The sequence below is a fragment of the Platichthys flesus genome, chromosome 12, assembly GCF_949316205.1.
Source record: "Platichthys flesus chromosome 12, fPlaFle2.1, whole genome shotgun sequence".
Taxonomy (NCBI): domain Eukaryota; kingdom Metazoa; phylum Chordata; class Actinopteri; order Pleuronectiformes; family Pleuronectidae; genus Platichthys; species Platichthys flesus.
The window spans coordinates 12,478,929-12,497,770 of NC_084956.1; the positions used below are offsets into that span (position 1 = coordinate 12,478,929).

The 18,842-nt window shown below is 40.7% G+C and overlaps 1 protein-coding gene across 2 annotated transcripts in view; it reads right to left on the reverse strand.

Moving 5' to 3' along the window:
* Window positions 1-399: 399 nt before the first annotated feature.
* The window catches only part of khdrbs2 (KH domain containing, RNA binding, signal transduction associated 2), a 65,528-nt gene continuing 47,085 nt past the window's right edge, over window positions 400-18,842 (reverse strand). The window contains exons 7-13 of one of the 2 annotated variants that reach the window (XM_062400490.1): window positions 9,419-9,501; window positions 8,539-8,597; window positions 7,442-7,525; window positions 4,916-4,968; window positions 4,638-4,701; window positions 1,400-1,492; window positions 400-468 (exon numbers count right to left, since the gene is read on the reverse strand). In XM_062400490.1, the coding sequence (XP_062256474.1) occupies window positions 4,919-4,968; window positions 7,442-7,525; window positions 8,539-8,597; window positions 9,419-9,501 (276 nt within the window). In that variant the 3' untranslated portion in view covers window positions 400-468; window positions 1,400-1,492; window positions 4,638-4,701; window positions 4,916-4,918. Of the gene's footprint in view, window positions 469-1,399; window positions 1,493-4,637; window positions 4,702-4,915; window positions 4,969-6,034; window positions 7,526-8,538; window positions 8,598-9,418; window positions 9,502-18,842 lie in introns of those variants that run through there. The other variant, XM_062400491.1, reaches the window with a different exon arrangement.

Genomic DNA, 18,842 nt, shown 5'->3' on the forward strand with positions numbered 1-18,842 from the left:
ATTCTGTGTGACACAGCTTTGTATACAGTCGGATGTAAAATGAGAGCAGTCAGTGGAACTAATGAGGCATTCAGAGGGTCCAGAACAAAGCAGAGGGAGATTTTCTCAACTGAAGTTTTTAAAGTCTTTTATTTATGTGGCCCGACATGACTGGGTGACAGAAAAGTTCTCAATAGACAAGAAGACACGTAATTTAGTTTTCAGCATTGATCTGAACTAGACGTCTGTCTCGCTCTCGTAATAGAAAACTGAAAGGAAAAGGGACAGGGTCTGTTGTTCGGAATCCAATTGAATAAACAAGTCTAGACTGTCTGATTTTCTTTTCTGAGAGACTGTTTGGTACAAAAGGTTATTCTGATAATTAAAAGGTAAAAGCTTTGCAGATGCCATCACCCCCTTACCTGCGAGTCATGAGTCAGCCTTTTCCATCCTCATGCTGTCGCTTCAGGCCAAAGTCTGAATGTATCTCTGGGTATAATAAACAGAAATGAATATAAAACACAATGTATGTATACTTTTTCATAGGAGCAGATGCACAAACAGAAAGTTTTCACTGATTAGACTAATTTCTATTCTATTAGAAGTGTTGCAGATGGTGATGAACTTGAAAAACCAACGAAACAGTCGGAACCTTTTTTCATCGAGCCCCAGGACAAGAATCACTGTAGATCCACGCGAGGACAAAGTCTTTAAACACATCACTGACTCCACTTCTTTGTGCAGAACAAGGAGGATGCACCACGATTAATGAGTCTTTATTACAAATCCTTTTTGTAATCCGAGCGGGATCGGAGTTTCATCACTGGCATTGACTTTTAAAAGAAACGCACCAACATCGGAATATTGGGCTTTGGGACTCGGGCTCTTGGCCGGATTGACGCTGGCAGAGAGCTTGTTGTGAGAGTGGATGTGGGAGCGGATTCTGGCAGCGGCTGCATGAACGTCACTGGCACACGCAGCGTTTCCAGAGACACTGATCTTCTCCAACCCGTACGTGTGAATTAACGTGAAGCAAAGTTTGAGGAAAACGACAAAATGGGAAAATCATATCTGCAGCATTTACAATTATTCAATCAGAGCCATTTCATTTTCCAAACTGCTCCACGACGGAAAGAAAATCATCATGAATTCGATGAACATTTTATTAACACATGTATTAATAAAAGTTCATAGCTGCAGCTCACTACTGATTTACAATAGTGTCATCCTGCAGGAAAAAAGCCTTGAAACACACACTGTAGACCAACGTGATCTACAGCGAGTGCAAACCCGAAACATCTTGTTAATTTCGCTTTAAGTCGACACAGTCGTTCTTCCTTTAGCCTCGACAATTAATCTCTCTGCGACGCAGACAGCTTTATAGCCGAGTGCTTTATGGGGAACAATTTGAAATACATACCAAGCTACTTTCCTGACTGATGAAGGACCTGAATGTGTCTGATGGCTGAGTACAATCTTCAGTCCCCGGGGAGCCGCGTGGTGTCTGTGCCTTCTGCTCTGCAAGGAAGCACAAGGAGGAAATCGTATTGTGCGGGAAAAAAAGAAGGAATACGCAACGGGAGCATGATGTGATTCATGTCACATTACTGCCGAATGAGAATATGTTGCAGGGAGAATGTGTCATAATTGTACAATTCAACCGAACCGTACTTCAGCACAGTGTGACTGCAGCGCCAATGTTTCCTGTGCATCGCTATTGAATCAGCTCAGCCCATTATCTATAGCTATTATTTCTCTCCACCATATGGGAGGTAAAGCAGAAGCCAAAAGCTTCTCTCCCTCTTTTTTTGTTTTCTAGAAATGTTTCATATGTTGTTCAAGCAACTGGATAATCATTACGTGATAATATATGAGAGAGACACATGGAGAATAATGGAAACTGTCTTGTTTTTTATCCAATGTCTCGGCTGCAGTTCTCCCAAGTTTAGATAAAAGAACTTTCATTACGTCTGCAGTTGCGCTGTTTCAGCCCAAAAAACAGATTGTTCCTCCAGAACGTGTTCATTAATCAAAATGTTTCTCTTTGCAGAAAGATCTCCTTTGTTTCACAGGCTCAGAGGAACTACAAAGCAAACTGTGACACTAACAGTGTACAATGTTAAACGTTGGTGAGTCATTATTGACCCACTCTTTGTTCATGATTAAATCTTTCTGTTCACAGAAACTTAAGCAGAGCCTCATGTGACAAATGAAACAAGCTATTCATTTGTCTCCATAAATATTCATGCTTTTCACAAATTTCATTTTGATGAAAACTGATGAAAATAAAGAAGAAATTCCTTCAACTAAATCCTGTTACTGTGCTTTATAGTCAGAGATCCAGCTATTTAACATTTCATCAATGAAAAGTTCTGGAACATCATAATGTCCATCTATCGTTATGAGTCAGTGCAATATAAATTATTTGATTTATTAACATCTGTGTGTCAACAACTGACTTTCAAATAAAACAGTGGTTTAATGCCGTCATAGCTTAACACTGTTTGTCAGTTTCCAAATTGAACTGGAGGTTCAGAGAACCCTGATACACAATAAATGCTCTTTTAATGAGATAATGAAGTGCTTGACTTTAGAGAAAAAAAAATAAATGTCAATCACCTTATCTTATTATCCTCTTAACAGGAACTGAATAACTTCACTTGCACAAATCACTCATTCGGACGCTACTCTTATGTCACAGGATGATGCCCTGCTTCTATTTACATCTCTACCGCAGGTTGGGCTGCTCCTGCTGCCCTCGCACCTCTCGTCTCTCCGCCACGAGCGCAATGCATGATGGTATATATTGCTCGATTAGTGACCATCGGTTGTACACTATTATTCATGATGCATTGTGGGAAACAACGAACGGATATACACAACTTCACCAAACATTCGGCCACCACTACACAATGGCCAACTCACTTTATAGTGCACCATCTACTCTACACCTCCCCAATGTGTATGCCAGTGTGGTAATCTGAATTCACAGATTTGATTGGTTGAGTGGTGTCACGTGTGATGATTTACATCACATGAAATTCCTCTGTGAGTTTCCCGAGCCATTATGGTGTGTCGAGACCAAAAAAGGTCTGGATCTACCTGTAACTGACATCTGGACCAATAAAGTGATGACAACTTACTGGTTTTGAGGTGAAAGACTTGGTTTCAGTATATCGCAGCAAAAAATGTATAATTTTATCTTTGTGTGCTTTACAAATAGAAAATAACTTACAGGAGAAAAGCAACAACCTCTGATGCAGTGCCTTGAATTTCTGATTGGGTTTGTTCATAAATCTTGTCGTGCATTATCAGTGCCAGTGTGCAATTACCTTTAAAAAAGAAAAGAAATGCACCTTTGGATTAAACATCAGTATAAGGCATGAATTATGAATAGGGTTGCAGGTACAGCTTCTATCCATAGGGATTATGTTTGCACAGCCATAAAACACAGAATAAAAATAGATGCAAGAAGAATAATCCCAGAGAGAAAAACATGCAAATGATCAGCGAAGAAGGAATAACAAATGTGTTAAACAGAAAAAGACGGTCTATGTAATAATAAGTGATAATTGGTCGGTAGCAGTAAATATAATTCAGATTTCTATAGTGCATGTGCAGAGTTCTTCACTTTCTGCCCACTGTTAAAATAAACTGGTCATTACTCTGCGGTTTTCCTGAAGATAATTATTTCTAAACACTCTGCAGCTTTAGTAAACTTCTGTTTCCTTTTTCCAGCTCGTTTCTTTCTATACTACTTTAATTGCGTGTCAGTGCTTTTGTCCCCTGGTGTTTTTAACGAGCTGTCAGAGCGCCCTGTAACACTTGTACAGTAGCTGATGTAAATGAGCTTTAATGCATTCTAGAGACAAAGGAATTATAGTTCAATCCTTTGTAGGAGCAGTGTGGCTGCAGGGAGCCTTGTTTATGACACGATCACACATTATAAATGGAAGACACACTCATTTCAAATTTTTAAAGTTTAAAGCCTCGTCTTTGGAAAATGAATTAAATCAAAATTAGCCAAACCTGCGGTTTTTCTGTTAATTTTGTCTCACTTGAATATCAAAGGAGACATATTGTGCTTTTTTTCAAATTGTTTCTTGCCTTAATGTGTTTTATAGTTTTTTTTTGTTGCTGTTAAAGTTCTGCACAGTGCTGAAACGCCTCCTCAGTAGTCCAGTCGATACTCATTACTCGTTTTTCAAAATGCACACCCAGCAGCTAATCTTGCTCCCAACAAAGCCAGGTAAAGAGAGAGTGGAGGTTGTAATTTCCTACACGTGCTGGAGGCGGCTGACCAATCAGAACAGAAAGGCTCTTATCAGAGGGGGGGGGCTTAAAGAGACAGGAGCTTAAACCAAGCGTTTCAGTCAGAGGCTGAAAGAGGAGCTGCAGTACTGGACAGTCTGAGGAGAAGGATGTGTTTTCTGAACATTACAGCATGTAAACCTATCAAGTGATAACCCAAATTCAAATTAAGAACCTGAATATGAGCATAATATGTCTCCTTTAAAATTAATCAATCAGTCAAATTTAATTGGTTTAGCCCATACTCAGAAATCACAATTTGTCTCACAGGGCTCGACAAGAGCAAGGAAACTACCCCCCCCCCCCCCAAAAAAAAAAGATTAACAGGAGACAAACAACGTACAAACCTCAGAGAGAGCCACATGTGAGGGATCCCAGGACGAACAGGAGAGCAAGAGATGCCGAGTGAAACTGAACACATCCACAAAACAAAAGTATTTACAGCATTGATTAGAAGAAACAGTTTGTAACATAATGGAGAAGTGTGTCAATGTTTTCAAAGTATTTCTAATAGAGATGAAGGGAGCATTAATGACTAATGAATTGAGGAGCTATTGTCAGTAATGGAAGAATAACTATGATTAGTGACCAACAACAATAGAAGCTCCACTCCTCATCCACTCACCTGTTATATTCTTCTCTTCTGTGACCAGATCACGCTACAGCATCTCTCTTCATCTACACGGGAGAAAAAAAAAATACATGATAAAGAATATGTCAGTCCTGCATATCACCAATGATGAACAGGAGCAGACTGACAGACTGCATGCAGAGCCGTACACATGCAGCACAAAACACTCATATTCCATCACTGTGAAAAAAGTAAACCAATTCAATGTGTTATAAATTCATTTATCATTTATTGTTTTATGAGGCGTTTCGAGCAAATTTATTTATATCACTGATGTGATGTTTAGTTTGCCGCACATTATTTTCCTTTATTATCTTTTACTGAAAATGTTTTATTTCTTTTTATCACAGTTTAGTTGGCTTCCTTATCTAGTTAGAAGACAGACAGGGATTTTAAATGCATTTAGTTGGGCTTAAACAGGGCAGGTTTACTTTTTTTTAAGTGGAAGTTAGCAGTTAAAATTAGCATTATTGTTACTAGTGTTACCTGCTTAGGGTTTAGTCTTCCTTTTCAGTCAGCTAATGAGAGCCGGGGCCTCGGGCGTACTAATCACAAGAGGGAATTCAAACGGCTAAGTGGACTTCAGCTTTGACGTTTGGAGCACGGAGGGTTTCAGTGTGACGTGTACTGTGCAGCTTCGTAAGGTTAGATGACAGAAATGCAGAGAGAGGTTAGCAGAGACATCGATAAAGACACGACAGACTGAGGGTTGCCGTTCTATCCCGCTCAGCAGACACACTCAAACCAATATCTCCATCCTGTGCGGCTGCTGAGCGCATTAAAGACATTATTGTGACAGAATACGAGGACTTCTTACCTCCTTTAACTCCAAATCTTTCTCAGAGTCAATCAGTGTGTCTGATTAGTGAAGTAGAACTTCAGAGGATGAATTAGGAGAAGAAATGTATTAGTTTCTAAATGATAAAAAAAAAGAGTGATGAGAGGTTCAAGGACGACTGAGCGACAGGAACGTTTAACAAGTGATTCATTTGGGACAGGTCGGTGGGCGTTCTTTATGAGACGAGTTAGCCGTCACCTGAAAGCACACGTGGGGTTAACAAATGGCAGGTTTAAGCTCCGTAGAGCCACCTATTTAGAGAGTCTTACACACTGTTGAGGTTTATGTTGTTTTTATTAAATGCTTTATGTACAAATACAGATTACACACAGAACAAAGCACGTTTTATAAATCACACACTGAATATTGCTGATCGCTTTCAACCCCCTCCCCCACCAAAAAAAAGGGGTTTTGCACATTTACGATCTCACATCTTCTTTTTTTTTTTCAAATCACAATGTCACTAACTTAAGTCTGACGCATCCGTTTTTTTACAATCAGAGTTCCACACAGGTAGTAGCAGTTACGGGGAAACCTTTTCTGAACATTAAACATGTTTTAAACAAATGTTTGGGACATTGAGTCACTTAAGTTACGTTGAGTTCAGATCTTTAAGGTTCAATTTGTCATCTGTTGCCTTTAATGGAGTTTATGAGGTCATTTGTGTCCAGATCAGTGTGTGGCTCTCTGTCCTTTACTGTTATAAGCATCAGGCCACAGTTGAAATCAAACAGGAAGTGAGGCGTCTGCATACACACACTGATCTGCAGCTAAAAAGCTAAAACAAATTAGAAAGAAACAAATTAAGATTCATGTTAATGAAGCCATATGACAATTAGAGTTGTTGGGAAAACTAATTTGTCCAAAAAAGCCATGCTGAATCTCACAAGTCTGGGAAAGATCCACATACACCAAATTGAGCCCCACAGCCCGACCAATCAGGGAACTGTGGAGAGAGAGGTGAGGGAGATGAAATTAGATTATTTCAAATTTAATGTGAGCGTCATGTTGGCTCCACATCTGATTGTAGACTCATCCTGCCTATAAATGAATTTTGGTTTGACCAAACGTGAGCTAGAGAGAGTTTGTGTGCGGTTTTCTTGTACAGTAAGTTTTTTTTTAAATGTCATGTTTTTAAATTTAAATGTACATGAAGAATGATTAGGTAACCAAATGTCTTTAAAGCGGCTTGTCATACTTTAGACTGTTAGGATAAAAATTGACTTAATTTGTTTTGCCTAATCTGACTAACATGTATTATCTTAGACTCTGATAATCTGTCCATTAAAGGCAGTTGATGTAAAGCACTTTGTCAAAATCTGAAACCTAAGATATTGGACATTTATGCCGTATAAGGTCAAAAATCTGAAATAACTGTATTTCCTTGGAGGTGGAATGAAAGGTGTTTAAAGAGCAACCTTCCTGTGCATTGATGGAATTTCTGTGTTTTTCATAAAATAACTCTTCCCTTCATGAGTAATAAAACCCAGAGTACTGCATAATGTTAGAGTTTGAGAATTTATGTGCTACACGGGGTTACTTTTTTTTACTTAAATTTCTCAAGGAGACGGACGAAAAAAGTCACAACTTTTCACGAGGAATAAAAAAAAAAATTATAAAACAGTTTGTTCTTTTGAAAAAACGTTTGAAGGTCACATTTCCGGAGCACCGTCAGTATCTACCGTAGGGATGTTTCCTGTAGCCCCCTCTCGTCAGCCGCAAGGCCGGGGCTTTGAGACTGGGACGGGCGGTCGGCCACTCCTCCTCTGTGGAAAAAAACAGTTCAAGAGACGTTGTGGAAAAGCTGCTGCAGTGACTGTGCTGTGAGGGAGCTCATGTCACAGAGTCAGAGTGGGAGCTCAGGTAGCGTCCGCCGCATACCCTCTCACAATCCGTTTAACCAAAGACAAGGGAAATTCAAGCGTGCAAATTCTATCCCGGCTACTGCAGAGGCCCCCTCGCCACAGAAAATTAATTTCATAAGCTCTGTGCCCTCTGCTGGACCGGCGCTGCGATCCGACAGTCAGCAGCTCCTCCCTGAGAGCCAAATTACATAAAGATGGCCACCTCTGCTGCATGGCACATTGCACCGCTTCCAAATAAGAAAGTGTTTATGGAGCAGAAAATCAAATCATTGCCCCCTTGGTTTTGGTTTGGTCTGACCTCAACACCCCAGTGCACAATTCATTGTGCTGAAAATGAATGAGCCTGCGAACCCGCTGCGGCAGCCGGCCAATTTCGCTGCTGTCATGTGAGAACCCTTAGAACTCCACTTTTTGCTTATGTTGAGTTTAAATATTTATATATATATACAGGTTTGAGGAAATTCTACGACATTTGATGTGAATTTCCAAGCAGTTGGTGTGTTGGATGGAGATACAGGATAGGTTATTGTATGCACAGTGGTGCAGCCGAGGTGGCAGCCTTACTGGAATAAGCCTACGAAGGCACACATCCAAGATGCAAAACACTCAACCTTTACAGCGGCCACTGGTCGGCCCCCTGAGCTCACACTGGCACATTTACGGTTCTAGTCAAATGCAGAAAAGAAGGAAGTGGGTGAAGCGTGCTGGAAGCGGCTCCCTGGGTGAGGATGATTAGAAGTGGTCTGGAATCACACAAGGCTTTTTCTCTTTGTTTCTCTTCTGTCCAACATCTTTTAAATATCAGAAGCCGGGGTTGTGTTTTTCCATTTTGTTATAATACATCAGGAATGAATTCAATAAGAAGCAAGGTTTGTGACCCATGTTTAGATCAGCACATAATAAGCTCTTCTTACCATAGTTGTTGTAGGATTCATCACTGGTCGCAGGTCCGTATTCGTAGTAATCTGAAATGCTAAAATCAGAAAGAGGGAGAACATCACAGTCAAAATAAAGAAACATGTGTTCATATTTTGTTTGCTTTGATTGAGGATAGTTACTGAAATTAATATTTTCTAGGTTGTACTCATAATCAATTTGTCCTAATACAAAATGAGTACAACAAGATGTTCTAGTGTCTTTTGTTTACTTTTAAACTTGTAAATATAAGTACTGTGTGACAATTGAATGTTTTTACTTTTAAACTTGTAAATATAAGTAATGTGTGACAATTGAATGTTTTTATTGAGTAAATTAACAGCTGGGCAGCTGAGTGTTACTCAAACCGAAGTAAATAGTTGCTGGGGATAATATTCAGCCGCAGATTCAACACATCCAATCCCCCGGTGAGTATTTACAGCAGCAGAATGGTGTATGTGGGATTAACTCGGGTGCCCATGGTGCCATGCTGGTTACTGATGTGTTTTTAATAGTTTCTGTGTGACAGTTGAGCTCCGGCACAGGGGGAATGAGCTACGTCAGGGGTTTTTGCAACACCAGACAAGTTAGTTGGTTCTATTCAATGCTGTTGTTGTAGTTTTCTGACAGTTCTAAAAATATTTGAAAATGTCAGCAAACGTGTCTTTTGAGCCGAGAAAAACGGTGCCAATTCATGGTCAGGCTGAATACTGGGTGTGAACAAAGTCATTTAAGAGGAAACGAAAAGAATTGTGACGCGCAGAAACAAGATAATGGAGCAGCTGCTCACAGAACACGTGTCACATGCTGCTTTGCAAATAACAGTAGACAGATGGCAATTGAGAAACGTGTTGATTGACTTCAAAATGAAAACTGCACCTCTTCGACTGGTTGCTGTAGTTATCCTCGTAGGGCTCGTAACTCTCGTCGTCATATTCTCCTCCGTATCCATCATCGTAGCCCTGTGAGCAAAGACACACACACACACAAACACACACACACACACACACAAACACACAAACACACAGCATAACCATTCGAATCGACCTGCGCCTCATCTCCATCCAGTCTAACTGGTTAGACATGAGCATAAAAACAATCAATACTTAGTTCCACAGGCAAAGTCCATTACTTTGTGTCTATAACAGGGAGAGGAAGCAGGGGGAAAAAGCGTCCACGTCCAGCAGGGATTATTGATTAAGGTTTGCGGGAGCCTAATAGACACCTTTTGAGGCTTAACAGCAATATGGATCTCTTCTATTGATACGTAGCGACTCGGGGGAAACAAGCACAAAAAGACGGCTAGTGACTGCAGTCATGTTCGATAACACTGAAAGTGGCTAAACGGCATGACGCACACATTCTAGGATAGATTTATAAGGAGCTAGTCGATATTTTGCCGAATGTCTCTCCCCGGCCACTTGGAAGTTCTGGAAACAACTATAATAATATAGGACCCTAGCTGTGCAGTTGTAAAACACATATTACTTGAGTTTGTCTGTTTCTCATGAGGAAAAACAAACTCATTGATTCCTCAAACTCAAAGGAAAGATCTCTATGATGAAAAAAAATAATCATCAGGTAAACGTGTTTGTAGTATAAAGGAAACTCTTAACGCTAACGGCTTATCCAGTCTGTAAATCCAGTTTTTGAGTCTTTTAAAGAGAACTCCACCCTGGTTTGATTACCCAGCATAATCTCACCCATTGGTTTGCATACTACTGTTTAAAGCCTTGATTTTTGCATTTCGTCCTGCGCCATATTTGTTTCTTGAAACCAAAAGTAACCATAAACATAACCATCAATCACACGGTAACCACACCCCAATGTGTAACGTCTATTTGACTCTAAATGGGAGCATGTTTGACCTAACCAACATCATACTGTATTGAAAAAGACTGGAAACTAGCGATCGATGACGTAAACTCCATATTTAAATGTTTAATAGCGTTATATATCACGAAAGAAGTAGTAGTAGTTTGTCATTGGCTTCTATAGAAATTACCATCCCACATCACCCAGTCCTTATTGAGACCATGATATAGTTTTGCATTCCGAGGTGACAAGGCAGCTTGCACTTGATAAGCCTACGCTGCCCTGGATGAAGAGGATTGAAGAGGCACAAGAGCAGAAGAGGGTAAAACCCAGAACACCTGATAACTCCAGGCTACAACACTTACGATGTGTTCAGGTTTGTGGATCAGACAGCTGTGCATTGGATTTAATCTCCAGGACCTAGACTCCATTTTTATGCACAGTCTGTGTTATGAACAGTTGAAGGAAAAATTACACCTCAGGTAGCAGAAGAAACCATACTAATAGCAAATACTACAACAATATATTGCTGCAGTGGCATATCAACATCTCACTCCTTTTATGTCATTCTGGCATCTGCATGAAGTATCCATTCATCCATCCCTCCATCCATCCATCCGTCCGTCCATCCATCCATTATCCACACCACTTGGCCTTTGAGGGTTGCGGGGGAGCCGGAGCCAATCCCAGCTGACATTGGGCAGGAGGCGGGCTCCACCTTGCCAGCGTATCACAGAACATATAGAGACTCCACATAGAAAGACGTCAGGTTCAAACCTTATTGCTGTGAGACAACGGCGCAAACCACTGCACCACCATGCCGCCCATAAAGCAAACAATGATCACAGCTCTTTAAAATGTGTTTTAGGCTCTTTTTTTATTTATTTACTTCTCAAGTGTGTAATGTCCACTGGGGTCAGGGTGGACACGTCACGCTCTCCTTCAAAATAAAGTTTTTTCGTCCATTGATTTTTACATTGTCAGTGGTTTACTCCTCCAACAACATTGAAGAGAGGATCCAGTGGGAAATCTTCCTCCTCAGAGCTGCTTTCGAATACGACTCTGAACTCAGAAATTAAGTTTTATGAGCTGAGGTGAGTTCTTGATGGACTTTATGCCTCTTAGGCAACACCCAGGCTGCCCTATCTTCTTTGAGGAGGTAGCCGGAGATGAATGCAACCTAAGAGAAGACTGTAGGCACTACTCTGTTTAATGGTTTATTCATGAGAGCAGGGGTAACCAATCTCAGCAGACCCAAGGTTCACGTAAACAGCTTAACCTGAATAACACCACCAACTGGAGAAAGGCCAAAGTTGGCGCCGAGCAGTAAACTTCCCTATTGTCTGCTCTTGTAATTGCTGGATCTCGATTATTTATGGAGATTTAGTGGAGTTTAAAGTGCTTATGTTTCTTTTTACCATGATCTAATCTCTTCTAATCCTCCCCAAGCCCGCTGTTTCAAATCACGCTCCACCATACATGCACGTGTTTAGTTCTTTGTCGAGATCGAACACATTTTAAATCGGCACCGAAAGCTCCACTGAAGCTGGCTTATTCCAGACATTGAATCACGGCCGAAGTCGTTTCTCCCCGTCTGCCAGTAACAGCAGAGTAATATCATCTTGCAAAAGCTGACACAGTGAGTGTGAAGGACATCCAGGGCAGCAATGTTAAAAAATAATGGATTTATGGCATGTATGCACAGACTCTGCTTCTCCTGTCGGGTAACGCCGATCCAAACCTCTCCGGTTCCTGTGTGGCTTTATTTGTGTGAACACGAATTTGACCAAATTAAAGTTAGGGATTATGTCAGGGATTAAGTTGTTCAGGGGATCCAATACTTCTCCTTTTCTTGCATGAGTCTTTCCCCACAAAGGCAGAGTCAGAGACCTGCATATCTCAGTAATTGACCATTTTATTACCAATCCCATATGACAAATTGCTCCACGCTGGACCATAACTGCAAAGTAATCAGTGGATTCATTTCACTCATTATAAAAATAAACCTAAAGTTAAACTACAGGAATGTGAAATCGTTTTTTTTTTCCCGAAGAGTTTCTTCTACAGTATTTTGATTAAGAGGGACATATTTTTACAGAAGGAAAATAGCATTTGTGCAGCCTTTACTCACACAGAATATAAAATATCAGTGTTGTTTTTCAGCTATACAAAATAAATGATGGAGACGCTGAATTCATTTGAACACATCATGGCCCTGCATACTGTTTAGCTGTTTGTTTACTTTAAAGCTATGTGTATACTTATGATGTTTGCCATCCCTGAGTCAAGCTCCTGTTTACCTTTTCATTTACACTGCATTTGTGTGGTTCTTGCTTTTTTGAAAATGTGCCTTTTATTTAGGTTGGTTCATCCAAGCAAACTGACAAGAGACTGGATTTTTGTAATGAAACTACACTGTGTTAATGCTGGTTCGGTGTTATGGGCCTTATTGGATCCTCACTGGCGGCAGTGGACAATGACTGTGGACTATAGTGGATCCGATCTAGATGGCGGATCATGATCTTGCTGGCTGCTGACCATAGACTATGATTGCAGCAGGACTGCTTGACATATAGTATTGAATTTATTCTTCAAAGTTTGTACCCTCATCAATGCTGCTAAAAACTTTATCTTGATGATGTTTTCCTACATTTGACATCTATTGCACGTCTGTGTACATCCTGGGAGAGGGATCCCTCACATGTGGCTCTCTCTGAGGTTTCTACATATTTTTAACCTGTTAAAAAGAGTTTTTAGTCGTTTTTCCTTAATCTTGCTAAGGGTTAAGGACAGAGGATGTCTCACCTTGTTAAAGCCCTATGAGACAAATTGTGATTTATGAATATGGGCTATACAAATACAATTTGATTAATTAATTGATTATTTCCCCTGGGAATTGCTGTAAAACCATTGTTGCTGTTCTACACTCGGGGGAAAGTGATAAAAATAAAAAAACGTTGCTGATAAAAATGCTGAACCCCCGCTCCTGAGCAGCGATTTGACAACACCTGATGGTAGCCTATACATTTGATTATTGTGGCTCCGATATTCTGGTGGTCCAACAGTTTCCTTTAACGTCATCTAGTTTATTCATACCAGTATCACGACCCCGGCTCCATCCCATGTTTATGTTATCGTTTACACATGACAACAAATCACAGTGATGACGTGCTGGGATAGGATCTCCATGACAGCCGAGCACAATTAATTCTCATCTGCAGAGAGAGACACCGAGATGCGTTCTAAAGCTCTGGAAAAATCTCGCTGACCTTGAGTTGTTTCTCGTTGCTAAACTATACTCACATGTATATGGATTCAAATATAAATGCCATGAATATCATTTATTATCTAACGCAGACAAGACAGATGGACATTGTTAGGGAGAAGCTATGTGATTCCGATAAAGTCGTAACATTACTCAAGTGTCGGCTCATACAAAACCTTACGCGGTGTTCATCAGCGTAACTTATCCCTCTGCTGACGTGACTGTCGGTTTGACCTACAACACATGCTGCACTCAGATCGGACAGGACACTCTGTGTAAACAGACACGGCCTTTAATTAATGAGGCTCCATTGCTTTAGGTTGACACTTATCTGTAAAGACAATTAACACCGGTCCCTTTTAACAAGGCAGAGGAAATAAATCAAATGTTAATACAAGGGTGGAGAGTCCTCGGCCGCTGTGATTAGGACAGAAAGAACCTAAAGGCCCTTAGCGCTGGGCTTCATTATCAATTGACAACCTGTACGTCCCCCGACAGTGACGGATCTGCAGCGGGAGCAGCCTGTGAATGCCTCTCCACGTGGCAGAATGGGGAGGACAATGAGATTCAAAGACCTTTTGTCTCAGTGAATCGACGCCTGCTCTTCGCCGCTTTCTACCTGCTCAAATTCAATCAGCAGGGCACCTTCTGTCGTCTGTTGTGCACTTGGAGCAGGAGTTTGCTTTACAATGCATTTTCTCCAATTGTGTCACAGTTATACAATATGTAGGGGAAAAATTGCGAAGATTGACTCTCAATTACTTTGGCGACATTGAACAATATGGTGTTTGTCATTGGGAAAACATGAATAAACAAATCAGACAGGGCCTTTTCTCCCTATTCAAATTATATTACTCACAGCGTTTAGCTTTAGACGTAACAGCGTCCTTCCCTCGCCGGCGGCGCCGCGCTCCGACGGGACCGCCGAGGCCATTGTGCAGTCTACCTGAGCTCCTCGTCTTTTAAATAATCGAGCGGAAGTGTGTGTCTTACATCTGTTTTAATAAACAGGAGGGTTCTGCATGGAGAATTTCCATAATTAATCAAACAACTGTGAACTCAGCAGTGTATCTGAAGCTATTGTGATAAAGCAATTACAGCAGATGTTCCTGCCGTCCTTAAAGGTGGCCCGGGAAACTGCTCCCCTTCAGGAAACACTCAACCAATCTCGCCTATCTTTTCATGTTCATGAAATAGATTATATGGGAAGAGACCCCCCCCCCTCCCCCCCACCCCCACCATTTCAAAAAGGCGTCCCTTTTGCCTTTTTTTTCACAGCAGATTTGGACTTTTTTCTCCTCTTCAAAGCCTGCAAAGCTCTGGGTTTAATCACATTACGGCATTTGCCGCACAGCCTCGGTATGGTTGCAGGGCTCAGGTCTAAAAACCCAGGCAATGTGTTTCAGTTTTTTAACAGCAATTTGTACAATTCATGGTTGCTGTGAGCGACAGAATCCCATATCACTCTCCGGTTCTCCTCTCCTCTGTCATCAGGCCTGACATTAAAAGATAAGATTTGATCCAGATGGGATTTGATCTTTAACATTAAACCGAGGCCATGGTTCCAGTCCATACAGAATGCCATCAATCACATCTCTAATCTCCCTCTGCACTTTTCACATGGAAGAACTCTGACTGATCGCAGAGAGAAATGTCTCACTGCCGCTCTTTCTCGGGAATAAGTGACATTCATTCATTATCGCCCGGTTGAAAAGTCAAAACAACTTAAAGCACCGTACCTATTTCAACTGTGCCTCATGCAGAAACAATACGCTTTTCATAAACGCTTCGAAAATACACTCTGACAAATAGTGCCACATCTGGAAAGACATTTTACCTCTGTGTACATCAGGGTTTGATTGTTTGTTAGAATGAAAAACTACTCCACCAAATCCCATGAGCCTTGGTGGAAGGATGCGGTATGGGTCAGGAAAGAACTCGTTACATTTCGGTGCACATATAGATTACACAGCAGATCCAGGAAAACTTTATTCCACTATATTTACCATTGTGAGATAGGACTTTTTTCCTGGATTTCTCAGAAACAAATTCACATATCAGGAGGCATTTTAAGGGACCAATATTTATGAGGGCATGCAATATGTTTTTTTGATGAAAAGAATACGTCAAATAATTGTCAAATACTTAAGAAAAAAAAACGAATTTGTATTGTAATTTCAAATCATGTTTGCTTCAAAATATGTTTCAATAACTCAAAATGTCCCGAAAGCCGAGCCATGTGGTATATAACCTTGGGCTAAAGAACCAGAAAGCAAGAAAGAGCCCTCAGATTATTCCAACCCACATCATTTTATGATGTTCTTTGAATGTTATTATGATCAAATTTTCTTCATAAAAACAAGGAGCACTTCCACTAAATGACCAGACCGACTAAATCAAACCTAATCAGATCAGATTATGGATAACTGCATCCCTGAAGAGATCATCAATTTATCTCAAACCATGATCAAAGCACACTCGGGCTCTTCAGTAGCAGATAGGGACATCTAGCAAACCTCTGTTGCAGAATGTTAAGCTCAGATTCAAGCGCCTGACATTCAGCGATCTTTAGATTTGGCAGATTTCATTTGCCAAAGCGTGGAGAACCTAATAGAAAGCTGTAACAGCCCGGAATGATGAAAATAACAAAATAAAACTCAAAGCACATTCCTCAGAGGTGAACCCCACCACACACATTCCCTCCACGGTCATGATCAACTCCACTCCTTGCTATCCTATAAGAGGCCCAATAATGGCCACTGTCACTGTATTACTTCAAGACACTGACAGCATGACAGAGCTCATTGATCATTACAGGCTCCGGAGGAACCCCGGTTACATGACGTCCTGCTCCAGGGCTGAGACTCAGCTAATATTTATGGCAACTTCACAGAGTCTGAGCAGTAAACAATGGACTGTCGTCCGTTCGTTCATTATACAATGATGGCAGACTACAGCCTGCATGTATAAGTACACATGTATGTATTGTGCAGCGAAGTTAATACTAACTATTGAATTGACTGTGTATAAACACACCATGGACAATGAAAGAAAATCGATGCGCTACAGAAATCAAAGCAGCAGCTACATCCAGGATCTACTTGACTTTATATTTAATTTAATATATATTCATAATTTTTGTGCGTCAGCCAACGATGTTATGTTTTCAGCATTGATGTGTCTATTAGTTCACGGAACTACACAAACTAGACCATTACCTTAACAGTAAAATGGTAACAATCCTTCCAGTAAAAGTCTAAAAATCAATACAGAATTATTCCCTCAGATTGATATTTACATCAATCAGTTTCTATATAAATATCAAAGTTGAATTTATGTAGTTTTATTCAAATCAAGATATACACCCGAACTAATGTACTAATAATTACTGGTAATTAACTGTTAAATCCCTTTCAGACACGCATCCTTTTTATATACCACTCAAAGCGCTTTACAGTCTTGTTATTCCATTCACACACACATTCATACATACACATGTATTTATATTAGGGCTGTTAATAGATTTAATAAATTATCTCACTTTTTGAAATTCATTATTCTAGATTAATCGCGATTAAAAGTTTGTTTTTCTTCTAAAGACTAAATCTTAAAAATTAACGAGTAATTACTTCAGACAGCATGTATTTTAGACACTGTTGTTTAATAGAATTTTTTTTTAACATAAAACTACACACAGAGCTTTGTTTTCAAAGAGGCTCAGGCCTACAACAAGCGTGTTCACATTTTCTGGAGCCAATGCTGCTCTCCTCTTCTGGACAATATGACCTGAGAGTGTGAATAGCCGCTCAGAGGGCACTGTGGTAGCTGGGGTTGACAGGTGTTTCTTTGCTATTCCTGCAAGCTTCTCATGGGTGTGCTGCCTTCCTGTCCATCAATTTAGTGGACAGTCCCCCATGCATGGTCCAAGTAGCTTCTCAAACTTCTTCAGTTTAGGCAGCTCCGGTGCAATCAACATCGAGATGTTGGTCCTGTGCTGTGGCAGCAAGCGGACCCTTGTTTCGCTGGATCCTTTTGATCACCTCCAAGATAGAATTCTCTCATTCAGATGGGACTTATCATTTGACGGGCTCTGTTTGAAGTGAGTCAACGAATTCCTCTGCACAGTTCTCTGCTGTATATCGCGCCTCTGTTTTTTTTTACCACCGATGCAAATTGTCTCAATTTCCATACATTGTCAATAAAATGAGCTGTGACACCCAGGTAACTGTCATTGCTGACTGACGTCCAGTGGTCACCATCAAGGGCGACGCTGGCAGCTTGCTCGAGGAGCTGAATTTTGTTCCGCACACCGGAATTAAACAAAGTTGCGTTAACATTTTTATCGCATTAACTCGTTAACTTTGACAGCCCTAATATTCATAAATCCTCACTATCTGTGAGAGGCCATTTGGGGTTCAGGGTCTTTCCACTTGGTCATGCAGAATTTGAACGGGCGAACCACTTAATTTGCGACTCTGCAGAAGCAGTTTTCGATCCTTGAAAATGTTTTCATCCTGTTGAGATTCTTTTTTTGTTAAGTTTCTCCTTAAAAGAAATATAACTAGACTTGTCCGTTTCTGGCTCTTCCTTATACTTCTTCCTGAACTCTTCACGTGTCATCAATCTCCATCCTGATTTATCCAAAATGAATAACTCCTCGCTATATTCTCCAGCAGCCAGTATATGGTCTTCTGGCTGACCCAGCAGGTCCACCAAATTTTCCATCCAGCCATAACTGCATTCAAAAGGGAAGGGACTGTCACCCAAAAAGAGTAGCAGCATGATGCAACCCAGTGACCAGATATCAACAGCTTCAGTCAAGGGGAGTCCCAACATGACTTCCGGAGCCCTGAATAGAGGATTCTGCACCAGCTGTCCAATTTCTGCGTCACTTGCTGGAATGGCCAGACCAAAGTCAATCAGCCGGAGCTTGAATGGATGATCCTTGCGATTGACAAGCATCAGGTTGTCCACTTTCAAGTCTCCATGTATGATGCCAATACTTTTGAGAGCTTCAAGACTGACCTGTAGCTGGTGAAGCACAGGGCGAATTTTGTTGAGACTGAGGGGCAACCATGTCCTCTTATGCATCAGGTCAAAAATGCTCTCGTCTAGCATTTCAAAGACCACACAGAAGAGGTGATTGTACTTGAAACTGTCAATAAATTTCACAAGGTTCTTTTTGTCTGAGTCAAAGACACTGATCGCTTTTAACATCTCCAC